General features: G+C 43.5%; 1 protein-coding gene across 1 annotated transcript in view; it reads left to right on the top strand.

The window, feature by feature from the left end:
- SETX (senataxin) overlaps positions 1–14,622 on the top strand; it is a 78,946-nt gene extending 64,324 nt beyond the window's left edge. Inside the window, exons 21-26 of the mRNA XM_012744093.3 lie at positions 29–216; positions 1,391–1,483; positions 3,171–3,335; positions 6,189–6,287; positions 7,296–7,383; positions 11,244–14,622. Of these exons, the coding sequence (XP_012599547.1) occupies positions 29–216; positions 1,391–1,483; positions 3,171–3,335; positions 6,189–6,287; positions 7,296–7,383; positions 11,244–11,966 (1,356 nt within the window). The 3' untranslated portion in view covers positions 11,967–14,622. The remainder of the gene's footprint in view (positions 1–28; positions 217–1,390; positions 1,484–3,170; positions 3,336–6,188; positions 6,288–7,295; positions 7,384–11,243) is intronic.
- Positions 14,623–21,288: the final 6,666 nt, after the last annotated feature.

The following is a 21,288-nucleotide window of genomic DNA, read 5'->3' as shown; positions in this document are numbered from 1 at the left end:
AATTACTGCCTTATTTTTCCCTTCTCAGAAAGCACAGGAGTATGGCTACGACCAATCAATGATGGCTCGCTTCTACAAACTACTGGAAGAGAACGTAGAACACAACATGATCGGCAGACTGCCTATTCTACAGCTTACTATTCAGTATAGGATGCATCCAGACATATGTCTCTTCCCTTCTAATTATATTTATAACAGAAGCTTGAAAACAAATAGGTGGGTTCCTTTCATTGCTTGTGAGCTTATTTTATTTATAGCTATTTAAGAAGAATAGATTCTTTACTGTAGTTTTCTTTTGTTTTATAAAAGCCATCATGCATTACCACAAATACAGAAAAAGGGGGAAAAATCACCCATATTTATACTACCCCAAAATAATCACTGGTAACTTTTGGTATATCTATTTCCAGTTCTTTTATTACGCATATCCTTTTCTTAATTATTATTCTTTTTTTTTTTACTTTTCTTCTTTGTAAAATGTTTGGAAAAAGGTTGGATCATATTCTACAATAATGTTTTATGGTATGCTGTTTTTCACTTATTATGAGTAACTTTCCAATCATCATTGTTTATTTTTTGAGACAGAGTCTCACTCTGTTGCTAGGGCTAGAGTGCTGTGGTGTCAGCCTAACTCAGCAACCTCAAACTCATGGGCTCAAGAGATCCTATTGCCTCAGCCTCCGGAGTAGCTGGGACTACAGGCATGTGCCACCATGCCCGGCTAATTTTTTATATATATATTTTTTAGTTGTCCAGCTAATTTCTTTCTATTTTTTTAGTAGAGATGGGATCTCACTCTTGCTTAGACTGGTCTCGAACTCCTGAGCTCAAACGATCTGCCTGTCTCAGCCTCTCAGAGTATTAGGATTACAGGCGTGAGCCAGTTTTTTGTTTGTTTTTTGAGACTGCGTCTTAGTCTTGTTGACTTGGCTAGAGTGCAGTGGTGTCAGCATAGCTCACAGCAGCCTCCAACTCCTGGGCTCACACGATCCTGCCTCAGCCTCTGAAGTTAGCTGGGACTACAGGCACATGCCACCATGTCTGGCTAAGTTTTTTCTGGATTTTTTTTTTTTTTTTGCAACGCAGGATTTTGCTCTTCCACAGCTTGGTCTCAGACTCCTGAGCTCAAGCAATCCTCCAGCTTTGGCCTCTAAGAGTACTAGGATTACAGGCGTGAGCCACTGCACCCAGCCATAATTGTTATATTTTAATGACATATTTCTCCCTAGCAGTAGAATAGAAATAAAACCCATTTTGTACCTTTCACAGATACACATCTATAAAAGAAGTTCCCTCCCCTACACAGAAAAAATGGTAGTAGTAATAATAATAATAAAAGATTTTCTTATAACTCAACTTATATTTTGAATGGGGGCTGCTTTTTTTATAGACTGACAGAAACCTATCGATGTTCATCAGACTGGCCATTTCAACCTTACCTTGTGTTTGATGTCGGAGATGGTTCAGAAAGACGGGATAATGAGTATGTTCTCTTCTTGCTTTGGTCCCCATTGATGATCCCCAAATTGTTGCAATATTTCTGTTCAGATTTATGTTAAAACATTTTCCACACACATCTCTCTGCCCAGTGCCAGGGTTCAATCATTTTCACTCAGCTATGTTGATAGCTTCTCCTTTTTTCTGTTTATTGGGGATAGTGTTACCTAACATGAGGTAAATAAGCACTTGAGTAGGCTCAGGTTGAGATCACAGGATTAAGTGAAACGACAGATGTTACCCCATTGCAAGATTATTGTGGTCTAATGGGGAGGCAGGCAGACCTTAACTAGGTAATCGTGTAGGTAAGCAGTTGTACCAGTTGGGTTAAGTACTGTGAAAGATAAGTTTGAATTCAGATGAATTAAGATGTGAACAGGGCAAGGAAATAGAGACAGAGGTTGGACAGTATTGGGTTGTGAGTAAGGGAGTGTGTTCAGCGGTCTATAAACGACAGCAAGAAGGAGTTGTTGTGTTGCTGGATAGCAGCAATGTCGGAAGAAGCAGGGATTCCTGTGAGAGAGTAGAGGAGTGGTAGTCTGGAGGCAGCATTTGTTAGCACCACTGCAAACCCTGCCTCTCTACGTAAAGTATGAGGACATACAAGTTCCACGTCCATGTCGTGAGAGGGTTGCAGAGCAGGTGGTGTCCTCAGGTGAGAGTCACATATTAGTTGATATACAGGTTGGGAGAAGTAACATTCATTGCAGATGTTAAAAATGCAGAGGAGGAGTTGGCCATGGGATTGCAGTGCTCAAAGGATCGCAGTGTGAAGGTTTTATTGGGACCTATTGGAGGAGAGCAAAGGACTGAGAGTTCAGCCCCGGAGCATTACGAGGATGGAAAGTCATGAGAGAAATGCTGACCAGAGAGGCAAATGCTGACCTGAGCAGCAACCAAGGAAAACGAAGAGATAGCTAGCTGTCTATGTACTAAATCTCCAAGTTAGGATACTGGATATTTAAGGCTCTTAAAGTGAGACAGGTAAGGCAGCCTCAGGAAGAAAGGATAGGTGCAGTATGTCCCCTGGCGTTGGCACATGTTGGATCTGGTTTAGAAATGAAGGAATACGTGGTTCAGGGAGTAGGTTGGAAGTGTAGGATACGAGGCCAGTGAGGACAACAACGAGCACATGAACCTGCTGCAGGGCCTCATGTTGTTCACTTCTGGGGGCCACATCATTCACACTTAGTCTGTGTGGGTATGACATCTCCGTCGTGTGGTGTGTGGTCTGCATGGCCAGTGGTGGGTAATTAAGGAAGAAATGTATCTAAAGCATTTTCTCAGTTAGTTTAAGTAAGTAGTTTTTAAGATAGTAAATCTTTAATTCATGTTATCTGTTTATTGTTCAAATCTTCATTCTTAAAGTATTCCTTACTATTGGCTATCCCTGTTTTAACAGATGAAGAAATTGGTTCTTAAACTTCAGTTGACTCAAAATTCTTCTTTCTCTACAACTTCATGTTTCACTGGGCAGTTACTTTTATATTTATTCATATGTACAATATTAATGCTCGTAACAGCTTCTTTTGAGTCACTGCTGGCTGCATAAAAGGTGAACCCTCTCTGCCTGCCCTTCACTGTAATGGGGAACAAATGAAGTAGAACTCAAGGCGGCACGTGGACTGCTGTTAGTTTTGATGTGTTATGTTTTCTTTTTCCATCTTATTTAGCTCATATGTAAATGTTCAAGAAATAAAACTGGTGATGGAAATAATTAAGCTTATTAAAGACAAAAGAAGGGATGTTACTTTTCGGAACATTGGCATAATAACCCATTACAAGGCCCAGAAGACAATGATTCAGAAGGATTTGGACAAAGAGTTTGATAGAAAAGGGTAAGGTATTTTTATAAATATTTCTAGTTTTCCTATTGAATTAGAAGAGAGTGGATAAAAGGAAACTCCAGGGAGTGGTCTCACACCATGTAAAGTAGTGATGCACACCACAAGGAGACGGGGATGCTGGCTTTCATAGCCTCGTGCTGTGTAGGTACACTTGCCGTCCCTGTCGACGGGATGCCTACTGGCAGTTGGAATGTCAACATTGTACTCGACAGTGGAATTGACTGAGAAACTTTCCAGTTCTTTTCCCTGTAGTTCCATGACTTGTCATTCTAAATTCTTTTTTTTTCCTATCTTTTTTTTGTGTGTGTGACAGTCTCGCTCTGTCACCTGGGCTAGAATGCAGTAGCCTCAGCTAGCTCACAGCAGCCCCAAACTCCCAGGCTCAATGATTCTCCTGCTTCAGCCTCCTGGGATTACAGACGCACGCCACGGTGCCCAGCTAATTTTTCTATTTTTAGTAGAGACAGGGTCTCACTCTTACTCAAGCTGGTCTCGAACTCCTGAGCTCAAGGGATCCTCCTCCCTTGGCCTCCCAGAGTGCTAGGATTACAGGCGTGAGCCACTGTGCCTAGTCTTCTAAATTCTAACTTTAGCCAGACTAGAAGTCACATTTCACTTTGAATAAATTATTTAACCCTTTTATTGCCTTTATATATAGAGTGAAGATCATGTTTTTGTCTCCTTCTTAACTCAACAATAAAATTATTAAAGACTAAATATTGGAAATCCATTACTTCAAAATTTTCTTAATTTGGAAACACACAGACTACCAAAATTGACTCTAGAAAAAAAAAAAATTGAAAATCAGACCTATATTACAAGTAAAGAGATATTAGTGATGAAACATGTCCCAAGAATGAAAAGCCTAGGACTAGACTTCACTGGTGAACTTACGAGAATTAACACCAGTCCTTCTCTCACTCTTCCAAAAATAGAAGTACACTTTCAAACTGATTTTAAAACTAGGAAAAGACATCACAAGAAAACTACACTAATTTCAGGAAAGATGTTTGAAATTCTTGCTACTTTTATTCAGCATGATATGAGAGGTTCTAGCCAGAGCAATTAAGCAAAGAAAGAAATAAAAGGCATCCTCATTGTAAAAGAAAGAAGTAAAACTATCTGTTTTCTTAGATGACATGATCTTATAGAAGCCCTAACAAATTTATACAAAGAAACTCTTAGAGCTAATAAGCAGGTATAAGAAAATTGCAGGATACAAGATCAGTGTATAAAGATATATTACAGTTTTATACATTAGCAATGAATAATCTGAAGAGGAAGTTAAAATAATTCCTTTACCAATAGCAACAAAAGGAATAAAATACTTGGAGATAAATATAACCAAAGCAGTTTAAGACTTGTACAGTGAAAACTGTAAAACATTGTTGAAAGAAATTAACACGTAAATAAATGGAAAGAAATCCTGTGTTCGTGGATTAGAAGACTCATTATTGTTAAGGTGGCAGTACTTCTAATTGATCTACAGATTCAGTGCAGTCTCTATCAGAATTCCAACTACCTTCTTTACAGAAATAGTCAAGCTGATAAAACTGTAAAACTTACAAGGAAACATAGATATAAATCTGCCTGGACTCAGATTAGGCAGCAGTTTCATAGACAATACCAAAATGCAGGTAACCAAAGGGAAAAATAGATAAATTGGACTTTGTAAAAATGAAAAGCTTTTGTTTGCCAAAAGAGTGAAAAGACCACCCACAGAATGGGAGAAAATACCTGCAAATCATATATTAATATCTGAGTCTCCTATCCAGAAAATATAAAGAACTCTTACAACTCAACAATAAAAAGATAAATAACTTTGTAAATGAGCAAAGGATCTTAATAAACACTCCTCATACAGATGTTCTAATAAGCATATGAAAAAAATATTCATCGTTATTTGTCATTAGGAAAATGGAAATAAAAACCATGGGACACCACTTCACACCCACAAAGATGGCTATACAGTGTGAGTGCAGGGTGAGGTGGAGAAAAAAGAAATGGCTATATAGGTTGAGTACCCCTTATCTGAAATGCTTGGAACCAGAAGTGTTGGGATTTTGGATTATTTTCAGATTTTGCAATATTTACATTATATACTTAACTAGTTGAGCATCCTGTTTCTTCTGTGCATCATGTTGGCACTCAGAAAGTTTTGGATTTTGGAGCATTTTGGATTTCAATTTTCACATTTGGGAAGCTCAACTTTTATTAAGAAAAACAGACAATAACAAATGTTGGGAAAAACGTGGAAAAATTGAAACTCAGTTTCCATTTTCTCATGATGCTGGTAAAAATGTAAAATGGTGAATCATTGTAGAAGATAGTTTGATGATTCCTCAAAAAGTTAAATACAGAATTACCCTGTGACCCAGCGGTGCCACTGCTAGATACGTACCCAAAAGAATGTCCACATAAAAACTTAAACACGTGGTCATAGCCATATTTTAGTTAGTCATAATAGCCATAAAGTGGAAGCGATCCAAATGAATATTCATCAGTTATGAATGGATAAAGTATGTCTGTACATTGAAATACTAGTCACAATAGGAATGAAATGCTGTTAGATGCTACAGCATAGATGAATCTTCGAAATGTTATGCTAAGGGAAAGGAGCCAGTCACAAAGAGCTGTATTTAATGATTCCATTTATATGAAATTTCTAGTATAGGAAAGTCTGTAGAGACAAGAAGTAGATTAGTGGTTGCCAGGGCATGGGGAGAGGGAAAAATTGACACTAATGGCTAAGATACCATTTAAAAAATCTCTTTAAGATACTAATAAATATATACATTTAACAGTCACTTTTTTCCAGTAAACATGTTTCTCTTTTTTAAATAGACCAGCGGAAGTAGATACTGTGGATGCTTTCCAGGGTCGTCAGAAGGATTGTGTTATTGTTACATGTGTTAGAGCAAATGCCATGCAAGGCTCAATTGGGTGAGTAACTGCAATTGTTTCTTTTCAAGTTGTGAAATAGATCCGCTGTTAGGTCTGCTTTTCTTGGTGTCTTGTATATTAACCCATTTCATAGTGTAAAACTGTTCTTTTATTTAATAAGAGTGAAATAAATGGATTAAGTGTACTTTTCAGGGACCATGTTACACTCACATGGTATGTGTCATGAAGTGTGGTTTTTCCTCTTCTGTTTTGCTGCTCTAAGTTTGTTAATCTTAACTACTGTATGTTTACCTAAGATACCAATGATACTTTGTATACGTGACAGAATACTTCTCTGAGTCTCTGGGCCCTAGACTCTAATATGATTATTTGTTCCTGCTCATGAAATTTTATAAGGGTAAATTTGTTTAATTGTTCTTAAAGAAAATAGTAATTTAAGTGATCTCTACCCCTCCCTAGGATGGGCTACATATACAAATAGAAAGCAGTTATCTCAGGACTATTTTATACATAGTTCATTCTTCCCCAACAAATTTCATATTTCACCTTTATCATATACCACTTCTATTTCTGAGCTCTTTTCTGATCTGTTGAAGTATTTGACTGATGTTTGTGTATTTCTGCACTAGTTCAACAATATTTTAACAATCTAAATAATTCAATTTAAGAATCAGTAATTGAGCTAGTTTATTTTTAGGAAATTTTTAAGGCTTAAAGATCAATATCTTATCTGAGTCAAAATAGGAAATTGGTAGACTTTGAAGGAAAGCAATGGGGGATCTGGCTTGTTTACTGTTTTTTTTTTGTTTGTTTTTTTTTTCTTTTTTAGATGGGTGAAATCACACCTATTGTTTACTGTTTTTAATGGGAATTGCATCTGTAGCAGGTATTGTGTGTTGGGACACAGTGTGAAAGCACTGTAACTTTTCACACGCCTTCTAGTGGAAGGAGCACTAGAAAAGATGCTTGATATACTTACTGCCTGTGTCTCACATGGATATGTTAAGTCATTCTATAGAAAGAAGTAACCCTTTTTTTATTACTTAGATTCCTGGCAAGTTTGCAGAGGTTGAATGTCACCATTACACGAGCCAAGTACAGCCTCTTCATCCTTGGACATTTAAGGACCCTGATGGTAGGTACCTGAGAGCTCCTGTAGGGACCAGAGAGCTCAAAAGTTTGCCCATTGTTACCATTATTGGATTGAGTTTTTGTTCTTATTTTCTGTCAAAGTAGAAATTATTTCTGGGTTACAAAGTAATGGTTATTATGTCTTCCAGCAACTTTCTTCCTTGGTGCTTTTGTGTACCCACAAATCACTCACCCTTTTTCAGCCCAGCTATCTATATACAAGGCTCTCAAGGTGACCTTTTTTAAAAAAATTACATCATAGGATTGTTGAGAATTCACATTAAACCCACAAATGTAAAGTGCTAGAACGGTGCCTGGCACTTAGCAAACACTCAGTATATATGGCTGTTGCTGGCCCGGCTTAATGCCAGAGAGAGTCTGCAGGAGCGTGCTCTGCTGGCACCAAGAGCAGTGCTGCCTGCTCCGTTTCACTCCGATGGTTAGCGCCTCCTGAGCGCCTCTGCCCGGACGGGCGCCCCTCTAGAAGAGGCGTGCGAGTTCACATGTGGAGTAGATAAATGGTGCCACTTCATTTAGTGATATCACAGCTATATAGAGTGCAGATTTGCTGTTTTTCTCAGGGGTAATAACTTTAGTTTTTCTCATTTCTCGAGGCACCAACTTGGTAAAAATTTTTCCCCCTCATTTTGGTTAGTACCACCAGAGGGCATTCAGGTACACATTCATTCTCATTTAACTCTTCTCTTACCTAGATCTGTGGTCTTGAACTTTTATTGTTTGTCTACCCCCTTGAAGGAATTTTTAAAAGCTAGGTATCCCTTATTTTTATGTACCCCCTATTTTTAAGTCAATATCAAAAAATTTTTATCCTAAGTATAAATACTGCTAAAGATTATGTTTTTAATGTATTATAAATATTGACATTTTAAAATAAAGTGATTAAAAATAGAACCATTCCATCACTCTTAAATGTATCCAGTGGTTTAGAAAGATAGCAATATTATTACTTCTCTCTTTGAGATTATATTTCCAGTCCTACTTGTTTAGGATAAAATTCAGTGGGGTAATCTATTTTTATGATTAAAAGCCTTTCTATTAATCTCTCTATCATACTTCTCTGCCACAAAAAAACTTATATATAAAGTTTAAAAAGTTGTTTTTCATAACTCTTTGAAGGGTGCATGCAGCCTCTCAGTACTTTTTTTGGAACTTTCAGTGAATCTGTAGTTATCTCAAAATAAAAGGTTTGTTTAAAAATTACTTTTCCTGTAACCATACAGATCTGAGTGTTAAGAAATGAATCCTTAGCCGGGCATAGTGGCTCATGCCTGTAATCTAGCACGTTGGGAGTCCAAGGCAGGAGGATCACTTGAAGCCAGGAGTTCCAAGACCACCCTGGGCAACATAGTGGGACCCTATCTCTATAAAAATATAAAAATAAAAATATTAGCTGAGCGTGGTGGCATGTGTCTTTAGTCCCAGCTACTTCAGAAGCTGAGGCAAGAGGATGGCTTGAGTCCAAGAGTTTGAGGTTGCAGTGAGCTATGATGATACCACTGCACTCCAACCTGGGCAACAGACCAAGACCCTGTTTCAAAAGAAATAAAATGATTTCTTGTCCATTGCATAACCTGTTACAATTATTTGTACAGGTGAGCAAAACAAGCATATTACAAATTTTGGTAGTGTTTAAACCTTAAAAGTAAAATGTTATTAGAGATACCACTAATCAAGTGATGGATCAAGTCTTTGGATCATGGTCACACTTGTACAACTTTGCAGACCACTGACCACTAGCTGAAAGCACAGACGTTGTCTTCACTCTAGAAAGGCCGTGCTACAAAAGAGACAGACTAGAATATAAAAATTCCTAATTTGTCTTTTCCCAAGTCACATTTTTTGCCCTTGGGCTTTTCTTTTTTTCCTTGTAATTCTTTAATCTACTTTCCCTTATGAAAATGGAATCAATCATTAAAGCACCTGGTTTCAAAACTAATAGTTGCTTCTCGGCTGTTTTTGTGATCTTAGGATTGGATTAAATTCTAAGTTTAGATATAATAGCTTAGCAAAAATAGCAGGGCCATCTGCTTCACATGTATGTTTCAGCCACAGGCTAAACAATCTTTATAGGTCTCCTGAGTGAGAAAGAGAACTGAACCAGAGAGCCTGATCCTGCCTTCATGGGCCTGTCTGGAATTTGCCGGTTACTGTGCCTATTTTTTTCTTTTCTCTTTTCTTCTTTCTTTCTTCCTCTAAACTTCCCAGAAACCCTGCAAAGTCAGCATTATTACCATAGTTTATCAAACTCAAGGAGCCATTAATTACTATGTGCGTCACTGTTTTTTGTATTACTATTAAACTATGCCATAGTGCTTTATTTTCACTTAGAATTTTATTTTATATTTATTGAAAGGACTATTTTAGGACTTTTAGATAGATTTTTCTCATATCATTCTTTTGCATACATAAGAGAAAATACAAATAAAATGAATAGGTTAAGATATTCCATAAAGTATTTCACTTTCAGAATCTAGCACTAATTAATCATTTCCCAATTCACATTCATCAGGGTCCTCATTCATCCCCATACAATCAAAAAGTTGGTGATTCAGCATTTCTTAAGAGTGCACCACCATTGTCTCTAGGATTTTCTCAGAACCCCTGATCTCCATAAGTTTTAATGCTGATACTTTCTTGTCTTATATCAGAACATATCGGTGGAAGGTTTTCAGGCACAATCTTTAAATGGTTTATTGATTCAGAGTCAGTGGTTATGGTTGCCTAGTCATGAATTCCCCCAGAATAAGTACATGGAAACTGTTACCTGGCCAAGAGGCACCCGAAAGCCAGAATTGGTAAAATGTGAAAACAATATGCATTTTAGTATCAAGTAAATAAAATATATTCCTATTACACACATGAGACAGGCTCAGAGAGGTCAAGTAATTTGACCAAAGTCATGCAACAAGTAAATACTATGCAGCCTCACTGCTCCCCTAACCCACCTCTGTGAATAGTACAGTAGCCTTCATGATAGTAACTATCCTTTTTCTTCTTTTTCCTTCAATCTTTTTTTTTCTTTTTTGCTCATTCTTCTTTCTAAAAGACCCACGTTTTCATGGTTGTAAAGCTGCAAATTACTGCTAAAGAAACTCTGAAGGGAAGAGAGGAAAGATGCATGCAGTTGAGTATTTTTTTCCTCCTGTAGATGCCCTTTTTGTATCTAAACTCCTCTAGAAAAGAGGCCAGAAGTGGAATGATATGTTTGGAATCACAGTGGATTAAGACATTTTAGCCCTTTGGGGTTTGGGAGGCCTTTGGGAATACAGTGCAAGCCTTAGGCCTTGTTCTAGAACAGTCACATGCACTCAAAAGTTTGCTTTCTGAAACCAGGCCTTTCTGTGTCAGAATGTTAGCCCTGCCAAGAGGCAAGCAGTACTCTAGATCAGAAATGTCCAAAGGAACTTTCTGTGATGATGGAAATGTTTTGTCTGCACTGTTCAATACAATAACCATGTGTGGCCGTTGTACACTTGAAACATAGCTGATGCAATGGAGGAACTGAATTTTTAATTTAATTAATTTTGATGAATTTAAGTAGCTACATGAAGCTTCTGGTGACTAGTACATATCTGTATGACAGCTTAATAGCATGTAGCATGAGTAACAGTGATAAAAATGTTTGAAGTTCTTTCTTATAGGTGATGTCCGGTGCTATTTTTTATTAATGTGGCTCTGTCATTCTGTATTCGAACTTATTTTTTCCTTTCAGCCTTGCCTGATGAGTAATGGATTCTATCCATGCACGTATACATGTTATTTATTCAGAAATGAAAGTTGGAACCCTGTGCTTCCCAGGCATTATTCTGTGGGATATAACTCTATCTTCCTTATTGTTTCAAGGAAAATCAACATTGGAATCACCTGATTCAGGATGCTCAGAAGCGTGGCGCCATTATTAAGACCTGTGACAAAAACTATAAACATGATGCGATGAAGATTCTGAAACTCAAGCCTGTACTTCAGAGAAGTCTGACTCATCCCCCTACCATAGCCCCAGAGGGGTCCAGACCACAGAGTGGCTTGCCCAGCAACAGTCTAGACAGTGGGTTTGTCTCTCCTCTACACCACACACCCCCTGACTGCGGTGAAGCTGCTATTACTTCAAAGGATCCTGAAAGGCCGCCCATTCAGGACTTACTTCGGGACCCACGACTGCTCAGGAGGCTGGGTGCTGATGCCAATGGAAAATTCCTAAGGGATCCACAGTCCTCAAGCCCTCAGCATCCTGGAACAACACCTCCTGCGGGAGAGCCGAGCTTTCCCGTCCCTCAGCAGGACCTGGGTAGTGTTGTGCCGCAGTCCACGGTGACTGCTCCGAGCAGCCACAAGCCTCACGTGCAATGTGAACCTCCAGCTGCCAGTGCTGATGCTTCCAGTAGTAAGAGAAAGTGTAGTGACCCGGAAGGGGGGCTCAGTCACAGGAGAGAGACCAGGACTCTCAGTGACGGGGAGCAGGAGAAGCATGGCTCTATGACCCATCACACCAACAGGAACTCTGGCTGGGACAAGAATAGACTAGAGAAGGAGGAGGACAGCAATTGCAAGAAAAGAAAACTTTCATAGTAAAGCCAAATCGTGTAAACTTACGATGACCAGCTAATAGGACCATCCAGATAAGATTATTTTTTCCATTAAGGAGTTTGTGTGCTGTTGGAAAACATGGAAAATGCATCCTAACACCTGAGCCTCTGGCCATCTTCAGTACTTTTTTTCAGATGCAAAAGCTTTCAAAGGACATCTGAGTATCAGTAATAATGTCCTTGAAGTTAGAGACTCAAAATGTTGATTTCTTGTTCTTCTGTAGAAAAGGAGGTCAGACTGAAGTGAATGTTGTAAAAGTTGAAATGTATATTTGTATAGCAAATAACAAAATCCTTTTAAAATTTAATCTAGTAGGCCACTTTTCTTTCCCATGCTTAAAATGTTAATCATTTTCAACAGAAAAAAAAATTATATTTTAAAAAGGCAGGAGGAGGGCAGGTTCTTTCAACCATTGTATGATAAGACAGATTTCTTTTACAGCCTAGCTGAGTTAGTGCTAGTGGGTCAGATGTCTCTAACTTAAGAAAGAAAAAAACTGGAGTTGCCAGTACCCAGGGGAAACTTTAAGAACAGTTACGTTAGGTAAAGTTCTGCTGATGGACATTTTTAGGTGCAGCACCTTGGCACAGGATATTATATTTTTGTGATGAGTTAATTTACCTATTTTAGTGTACACATGGTTCCCTAGCTAAAATTCTTACTCTTCTTGAAATAGAAGAATATGAAATGAAAGAATAATGCTTGAACGACCATTCAGATGTCTCCAGCATATTGCAACCTTCGTGAGACCAGTGAGTGACAGGTAGTTGCCAAGTGCTAGATGAGCGCTAGGCTGGCTTCGGAAGACTCACCTCAGTTTACAGATTGCCAGACAAACTAGTTTTCAGGAGAGCTTGGGAAGTTGTATGTTAAACACTTACTTCCTAAGGGATTCTGATCACCAGACAGCTTGGGAACCACTGGGGCAAGCCAAATAGAGTGTGTCAAGCAGGAAAACACCCTATTCAAAATGGTGGGTAGCAAAGAGGAGTTTGGAACTAGGAAGAGAGTACAGTGGTGGACAGATTTCCTCTGATCTTCAGAAATCATCTGACTGATGCAAATATACTGCTGTTGTAGAATATCAGTGGGTGTTTTCAGCTGCTATTAGAGGTGATTATACTTTTGTGCAAGAAAAAATGGCCACAAGACAAGGAAGGGGCTGCCTGATTTTGTCCAGTTTTCCAAACATCCACACGGATGAATTTGGAGTATCTTAAACATGTGAATGTACAGTTGACAGCTATAATAACTAGTGGTTTGTAGTAAATGCTGCGCAGCCCATTAGCTAATCGGGGCAGAAAAATCCCCGAAGATTAATATGCACTATTTGGTATGTTCTCTGTCTTCTGCTTTTTAAGCAAAAAGTTTTGTGTTAGAAATTCTACTGAAGCAGGTTATAAAGAGCTTTAACAAAACAACTTTTGGTTGCCAGAAGTTTAAACATTCTATTCATTTCCTACCTGTGCCTCTCCCACTGGTGTCCAGATACCTGACTGATGTCAACTGAACACTCCTGAAACTCAGGGAGCAGGTGCCTTCTTAGAGTGCTTTGTCCCCAGAGTCAGACAGACCCTGCTTCCTACTGTGGGTGGAGAGAGTTTGTCTTTGGCCATGCAGTGTAAGAAAGTGCAGGGTGGGGGTCAGGGGTGAGCCCCCACTCTGTCTGGGTCAAGGGCTCTATAAGCCTCTTCCATGTGCCTTTGGCAAGAAATCTCATTGTTACTTTAAGTTTACTTCCCTGTTATCTTGGTAAAGTGCTCAGTTTAGCATAGACTTGTAGTGGTGACCACTTAAGGAATCTAAAACTCTAAGCTTTTAAAGAAGGCATGACAAAAACAGTTGGGGTCAGGACTTCTCCCACTTTGCTCATATTAATATTAACATAAATTAAGAAATAAGTTTTTCCAAAAATGCATATTTTGCTGCTACACACTGAACAATATTATTTCCAGTTAAATTTGGTGCCTGTTCACACATTGTGTCCAGCTGTTGGCTCATCACTCACTCAGTCTGGATGTACAGGAATAGGAGAACCACACCGTCCTTTCCAACAGACCAGCCTGTGTCCTATGACCACCTCTCCCAGCAGAATGTAAACTTTGAAACTTTGTTATTCCAGTTGGTAAAAGTATTTGCAAGAAGCATTTCATGTGTATCCTGTGGCCTTTCTTGATGTGGCTGTCATAGCCATGTTGAATGGCGGTTAATCTTTCTGCAAGGCAAAAAGTATGGCTCTTTGCTTTGTCCTTGCCATGGCATTAAAAGAAAGTGCCCTGTCTTCTTTCACTATTAGTTATTTCAACATGAATATATGCTACTTAAAGACTTGTTTTGCTTTTTTGTGTATAATCTGCCTTGAATTTATTGTACAGTTTGTTTAGTAGTTATATGTTTTTGTGAGTTATCAGGAGCAAATTTGGTAAGTACATATGAATAACCTCCTGTAAATGAATTTTATAACAAAAATGTACTAAACTGTTTTCTAAAATTGTACAGATTAACAATTTATTGCTGTAGCTTTGACTCTATACTGTGAATTCATAGCTGGGATTTGGCAAAAATATAGCCCTGTTTTTGTAAAAACCTAAATTTTAAGAGTAAATGGCAGAATTAAAAGCAGAAACAAGAAAACTGACATGGGTTAGAAGTTACATATTATTGTATTAAGGTACAAGGTACTAACAAGTAATCCATTTAGTCTGCCATTGATTTGCATTATGCTGAAATTATTTGGTAGGGATTTGTGTAATTCAGATGTAAAAAGTGTATAGTCCCAGCTACCCAGGAGGCTGAGATGGGAGGATCACTTGAGCCCAGGAGTTTGAGGTTGAGTGAGCTGTGACCGTGCTGCTGCACTCCAGCCTGGGTGACAGCGGGACCCCATCTCTAAAAGAAGAAAAGTTGATTATCCAGCCCTCACCCGAGCCCGGCTCTCCTTGCTTCCCAGCTGCTTTTAGAAGCTTCTGTGTGAAGTGACAAGGTGCATGGCGGCCATCTGTGGTTCGGTTCTGTGTGGAGTGTGGCCAGCGGGAAGACGCGCTCACTGTCAGGCCGGGCGTGAGGAGTGGGTGAGATGGGAGGAGCTGTGACAGGAGCGCCCAGAGGCGCTGGTGGGGGGCAGAGCATAACTGTTCAAGGCGGGTAATTGCTGATGGTTACAGAAGTGGAACACGTTTTATAAAAGCAATAACTTCAGGAGATGTAGTCAGACTTCCCACACTTGTGCCTGTTAAAAGGCACTTGACCTCAGCCTCGGTGTCTAATTCTGTCCCCAGCGTGTGTGTGCACAGCCCTTGTGGACTGCGTTGCGCATTTGGTATGCATCCACAAATTATCAGGAAGGGTAAAATGGCATGTTTGGGAGTCATGGGGAATAATAAATTTGCCAGATGACCTGATGAGAGGTGAGTGCTGTGATGGTCATTTGTGGAATTTGTCTCTGCAGCAGCTGTAGCAATGATTTTTAAAGTCACCAGACATCTCTCTCCTGACTGATGTACCCCCACGATCACCCCCACCTCCTGGGTTTTGCTATTCATTGTTTGAGGAATAAATAATTCAGGGAGGAAACTAAAATTTAGCTTCAGATTAAATAGAATTTATAGTGTTGTACAGCACCACAAAGGCAGTTTGTGTACACAAGGGATCCCTCCATAACTCTTAAAAGACCTGAGTTATTGTCGCCCCACCCTACCGTACAGAAGGCATTTGCCTGGTCAGATGGCATAAATGATACCCATAGACGGGATGTCTGAAACCACAGGCGGAGACGCTCTGTCATGCTGCTGCTGTTCCTCACGGCTCAGGCTGTGCTGTGTGGGTAAAACAGTCGCCTGGGGTTCAGGTAGCATTGCTGCAAGTGGAGTTGTTGGAGTTTTCAATCTTAGGGATGGACTTTGGAATAATCACCTAGGGAGCTTTTAAAAAATTCTGGTCAAGTGCAGTGGCTCACGCCTGTAATCCTAGCACTCTGGGAGGCTGAGGCGGGTGGATCGCCCGAGGTCAGGAGTTCGAAACCAGCCTGAGCAAGAGTGAGACCCCGTCTCTACTATAAATAGAAAGAAATTAATTGGCCAACTAATATATATAGAAAAAAATTAGCTGGGCATGGTGGCGCATGCCTGTAGTCCCAGCTACTCGGGAGGCTGAGGCAGGAGGATTGCTTGAGCCCAGGAGTTTGAGGTTGCTGTGAGCTAGGCTGACGCCACAGCACACTCACTGTAGCCTGGGCAACAAAGAGAGACTCTATCTCAAAAATAAATAAATAAATAAAAAATTCTGCTGCGTGGGTTCCACCCCGTAATTTCTGATTTAATTGTTTTGGAGTGCAACGTTTGCCCTTTTAAAAACTTTTAAGTTTAAAAACAAAACTCCCAGGTGGTTCTATTGAGCAGGCAGCATGGGGGCCTGGCTCCTGTGCAGTCAGGAGGAGCCCTGGGAGCCCACGGTCCGTGTGTACCTTCCTCAGTACCCATCTGGTGCCGTGGGCGAGGCCTTCAGCACAGTGGGGCAGGAGAAGGAAAACGAAACAGCTTAGTGGACTCCTGACACCATCAGAAGGGAGGAGATAGAAGGCTCCCCAAGTCTAGGAACATCTGGCATGAATCAGTGTGACCAACAAGGCCAAAAAGGCAACAGGTCTGAGGGCGTGCTCTGGCCCCAGCACAGGGAATACGGCGCCAGGGCTCCAAGTTTTTCTAAGGAATACAAGGTGCACGTGCTGAGTGCTTGGAGGTCCACTGGACATCTGTACTCCCTGTACGTTATCTCTGAGTTCTCCCCCAGCCCATGGTGTACAGACTCATTGTTCCCATTGCACAGATTTTAAAACGGTCAAGTGGGTAAAATGGCTTTCCTGGGTGATAGAGCTGAGAAGTAGCAAGTCTACAGTTCCAACTCAGTTCCTGTGACCCAAAACCCTTGCTTATAACCACTACAGCAGGTACCTGAGCAGGACTGAATGCCACCTTGCCTAACCACTGCAGAAACAGGCCTGGGGAAGGAGTTGCGTCACCTGGAAAGGACCCAGAGGTTGGATTTGCAGGCTTCATGGGTTTCACTTTCTTTGAAGACAATAGCTGGGATTTGAGTTCTCTTCTGATGCTTTTTACTGGTAAGTTCTAAAATTCCAGGCCCGGATCTCTGAGTTCTGGAGAGGAAGCAGCGAGACAACTGGCGAGTTTGCAATTTGTCGACCAGGGCAGGCTGAATCGCCAGGATCCCTTGTATGTGTCCCTTTAGGGTGGGCTGTGGGGGACATTGTGAGATTTGGAAGCCAGAGAGGAAGCAGCAGCCCTATCGTTCTTAGGCTCAGTAGGTTGCCACAGGGGTGGTAGGTGCTGTTGTAACTCATGCCCTTTGACACTTAACTGCTAGCCCGTTGTGAGGGGCTGCAGCCGGGTCTCCTTCCCTTCCCCTTCCGCTTCTCCAGTTCCTGCCAGGTGGGTATTTGCTGCCCAGCTCTGTGCCCCCAGCACCAAGCCTGGCCAGATCACAGCGGGCCTGGGGGCCTTTGCTGGGAACGGGACACCTCTGTAGTCATCTGTGCCTGTGAGAAGGGCACTGGGACCTCCATTTCCCGGTCCCCAGTTGTCTTGGTCACACCCCACCCCTCCAGTCCTGTGAATCTCCCTCTGCCCTGGTCCCCTCTTCCCTAACTCTAAACCCCCTATGGGCAGGAGGGAAAAAGGACGTAGCCAGGTCGCCAGAGGAGCAGGCAGAGAGGGTTTCCATGGCCTGATGGGTCAGGGGACTGGGGTTTGGCCAGGTGAGGTGGGCGGGTGGGCAGGGTCCTGGCAAAGTCCTTCTGGTCCTTCTTGTTGGCATGAGTGTGGGCAGCTCCTCTGCAGGTTTGAATCCTGCCTGGGGTGTAAGGCAGGTGGGGTGGGGAGCTGGGTCGCTCCAGCCCTCCTGGAGCTCGGGGAGGGCAGGGGCTGTGTCCGTCCTCCCGTGTTCCTGGTGCCCAGGCCTGGCACATGGAGGTGCTCCCATGTGTGATGAACAGGGGTGGGGAGGAGGAGGAGGGAGGAGAGTGTGGGTGGTATAGCACCCACGTGGCAGGTTCGGGATGGGGGAGATGGAGGAAATGGAACAATAACAGCCAGCACTTACCAATCGCTCACTTTGTGCCAGGCCCTGTTCTAAGCACGACAGTCTTAGAACAGTCAATCCACTGTAGCCCTATGATGCCGGGACTATTTTTAACACCCCCATTTCACAGAAAAGGAGACTGAGACACAGAAAGACTGAGTAACCTGCCCAAGGGCATATAGCTGGCAGGGGGTGGAGGATGGCTTCAAACCAGGTGGTCAGATTCCAGAGCCTGTGTCCTTAAACCGCCGTCCTGCCTTTGGAACTGCCGTCCCCTTTGGGGGCAGATATGCAGGCACCGGGTCAGCTATAAAAGGCACAAGCTGCCGGGACTCCAGGCCCTATTCCAGCTGCTCACGGCTGGGTCCCGAAGGCCACCTGCTCAATCGGGCAAGGAGCCGTCCTCTGGCCAGAAGCCAGCTGGAGCAGTCCCGCCGCAGGTGCCCCCACCTGGCTGTCTGCAGGCTTCCGGCCGCGGGCCCAACCTCGCAGTACAGCAAGGTCTCCTGTGCCACCAGGAACACAGCCACTGGGGACTGGGGGCCCAGCCAGACCCTGTTGTGTCAGGGGGCTCAGTGGAGTTGGAGTCCTGCTGCCAGCAGGCCCTGGGCTGGGCGGGGAAGAGTGCAAGAGGCTGGGCAAAACGTGCAACGATGGAGGTTTGCATTTCTCTTTTATTTTAAAGGCCTCCTTTGAGGCCGGGGACAGTGGCTGACACCTGTAATCCTAGCACTCTGGGAGGCCGAGGCAGGCGGATTGCTCCAGGTCAGGAGTTCCAAACCAGCCTGAGCAAGAGCAAGACCCCATCTCTACTATAAATAGAAAGAAATTAATTGGCCAACTAAGATATAGAAAAAATTAGCCGGGCATGGTGGCACATGCTTGTAGTCCCAACTAATCGGGAGGCTGAGGCAAGAAGATTGCTTGAGCCCAGGAGATTGAGGTTGCTGTGAGCTAGGCTGACGCCACGGCACTCACTCTAGCCTGGGCAACAAAGTGAGACTCTGTCTAAAAAAAATAAATAAAATGAAGGCCTCCTTTGATATTCTGGATACGGTGCTGCCTTTCCCGTAGCAGGCTAAAGAAGGGTGTGTATAAGATGAGGCTGTTGTTAAAAAAAATAAAGGGAAAAGAGAAAGAGAAAAGGCAGACGGCTGTGCAGCTCAGTACGATCAGCGTGGGCTCTGTGCCGAGAGGGTTTTGTGCCCTGGACTCTGCCTCTTCCTGGCTGTGTGACCCTGGGCAACTTGTGCACCTTCTCTGTGGGGGACATTCTTCTTTGACCCCTTCCTCTGGTTGGGGTAAGAGAGCGCACCCTCCTCGATGGAGCAGGACTGCTGGAAGTGAGGGTGTGGGCACGTGGTGGGGGCCCAGGGGCCAGCAGGAGGTAGGCCTGGGGGTGAGGGCAGTGCCCCCTTGGGTGGGATGCTGGGCAGTGTTCCTGGCTTGGTGGCCCCTGCCTCACACCTGGCTGTCCTGACATGTGTCCATGGATCCTGTGACCCTTTGAATAATCTTTGCTGCTTCAGTCACATGGATTTTTGCTTTTCGGTGCTTGTAGCTAAGGCCCCTGGCCAGGCCCCTCCTGGGGCCTCAGTGTGCTCAGCTGTAAAATGGCTACATAACTCTCAGCGTGCGGGGACCATCCTTGGGGTAAGAAATGTCACGCCTCAGCACACTGGCTTAGCAAATGGCCGGCTGGGGGGTGATATCTGCCTGCGGGTTTTATTTCATGCAAAAACGTTAGAAATATCTATCAGAAAATATTAACAGTTATTAGCTCTAGATGGAGAGTTGTGGGTGATTTTAATTGAAAAATTATTATGATTTTGCTTTTCTGTATTTTTTTTTCACTATTTCCCTACAAGTCATGATTTGTGTTTTAAAAAGAAAAATACTAAGTGTGGGTTGTTTTTATTTTCTCCCTGGGGCCTTCTCCCTTAACTCTTCTGGCTCGAGGAGAGCTGGGACGGGCTGGGGAGAGGGGGAGGCTGGCCAGGCTTGGGTGCTGTCCCAGGCCTGCAGGGAGCCGCTGTGCCGCGCCCCAGGCGCCTGTAAATGCCCCAGAGCTGTAGGGCGCAGCAAGGCAGGAACTGCTGACGCAGCAGTCCTGCTCATTCAGGGGACAGCTGGGGCAGGCGCGAGGGAGGCTGATGCACGCAGGGCCGTCTGACAGCAGAGCCATTCAGATGAAGCCAGGCTCCCTGGGGCTCCTTGCTCAGACTGCTGGGGCTAGGGGAGGCGGGCAGGCTGGGCGTGGGGGCGGCAGGGTCGGATTTGCAGTTGCACGTCCACCTAGGTGGCTGCCTGCCTGCCTGGGGGTGAGATTCTGGGCCCTGGAGTCAGGCAGGCCTGGGTTCAACTCCTGCCCCTGCTTCTTAGCAGCTGTGACTTCAGGCAAGTGACTTTCCTTCTCCCAGACTCCACCCACCTGTCTGTAAAAGGAGCAGGACAACCCTTCCTTCTAAGGCACTGATTCTCAGCCTGGGGCGATTGTGTCCCCAATTGGGCAAAGCCTGGAGGAAGAGGGTGCCACTGGCTCCAGTGGCCACATTGAGGCAGGAGATGCTCTAATACCCTGGGGCACAGGACAGCCCCTAGGCCCCCTGCCAGGAAGAATTATCCCACCCCAGTGTGACTGCAGCCCAGGCTGGAAGGCGTGTCCCAGTGTGAAGGTGGAGGCAGCACCGTGGCACAGCGCCTGAGGACACGGCCAGTACGATCCGATCAGAGCTGTGACGTGGAGCCCTCTCTCTGTCTCTCTGCGTGTGGGACCCAGATGTCAAGAGCACCAGCCCTGGGCCCAGGAGCACCACGGGTCTCTGACTTTTGGCTCTGCTGCCCTTGCTGTCTCCTCCTGCTGCCTGGAAGACGTCGGAGTTTTCCAAATGGCCACTGGCACCTCTCCCTCCACCCTGCAGTGAGGTCAGGGCCTGAGCCACGTCCTCAGGAGTCCTCGGGGACTGGGGCTGCCACTCGGATTTACAGTGAGCTCCTCTCCCCAGCCTGCGGGGACAGACTGTCCCAGGGAAGCTGACACAGCTCTGGCCCAGCCAGCGGAGGTCAGGGAGGACAGAGCAGGCGCCCACCCAGATCCCTCCTCCCAGACCCCTCAGGGGTGTTCCAGGGCCACACCCAGGGTGACATAAACCGGGGGGTGGTGGTGGGGGTAGGAGCGGTTGGTGCCCAGCCCGAGGCTCCTTCCCAGGAG

Source organism: Microcebus murinus, chromosome 12, assembly GCF_040939455.1.
Source record: "Microcebus murinus isolate Inina chromosome 12, M.murinus_Inina_mat1.0, whole genome shotgun sequence".
NCBI classification, from domain to species: domain Eukaryota; kingdom Metazoa; phylum Chordata; class Mammalia; order Primates; family Cheirogaleidae; genus Microcebus; species Microcebus murinus.
This window is presented reverse-complemented; position numbering and strand designations above follow the sequence as displayed.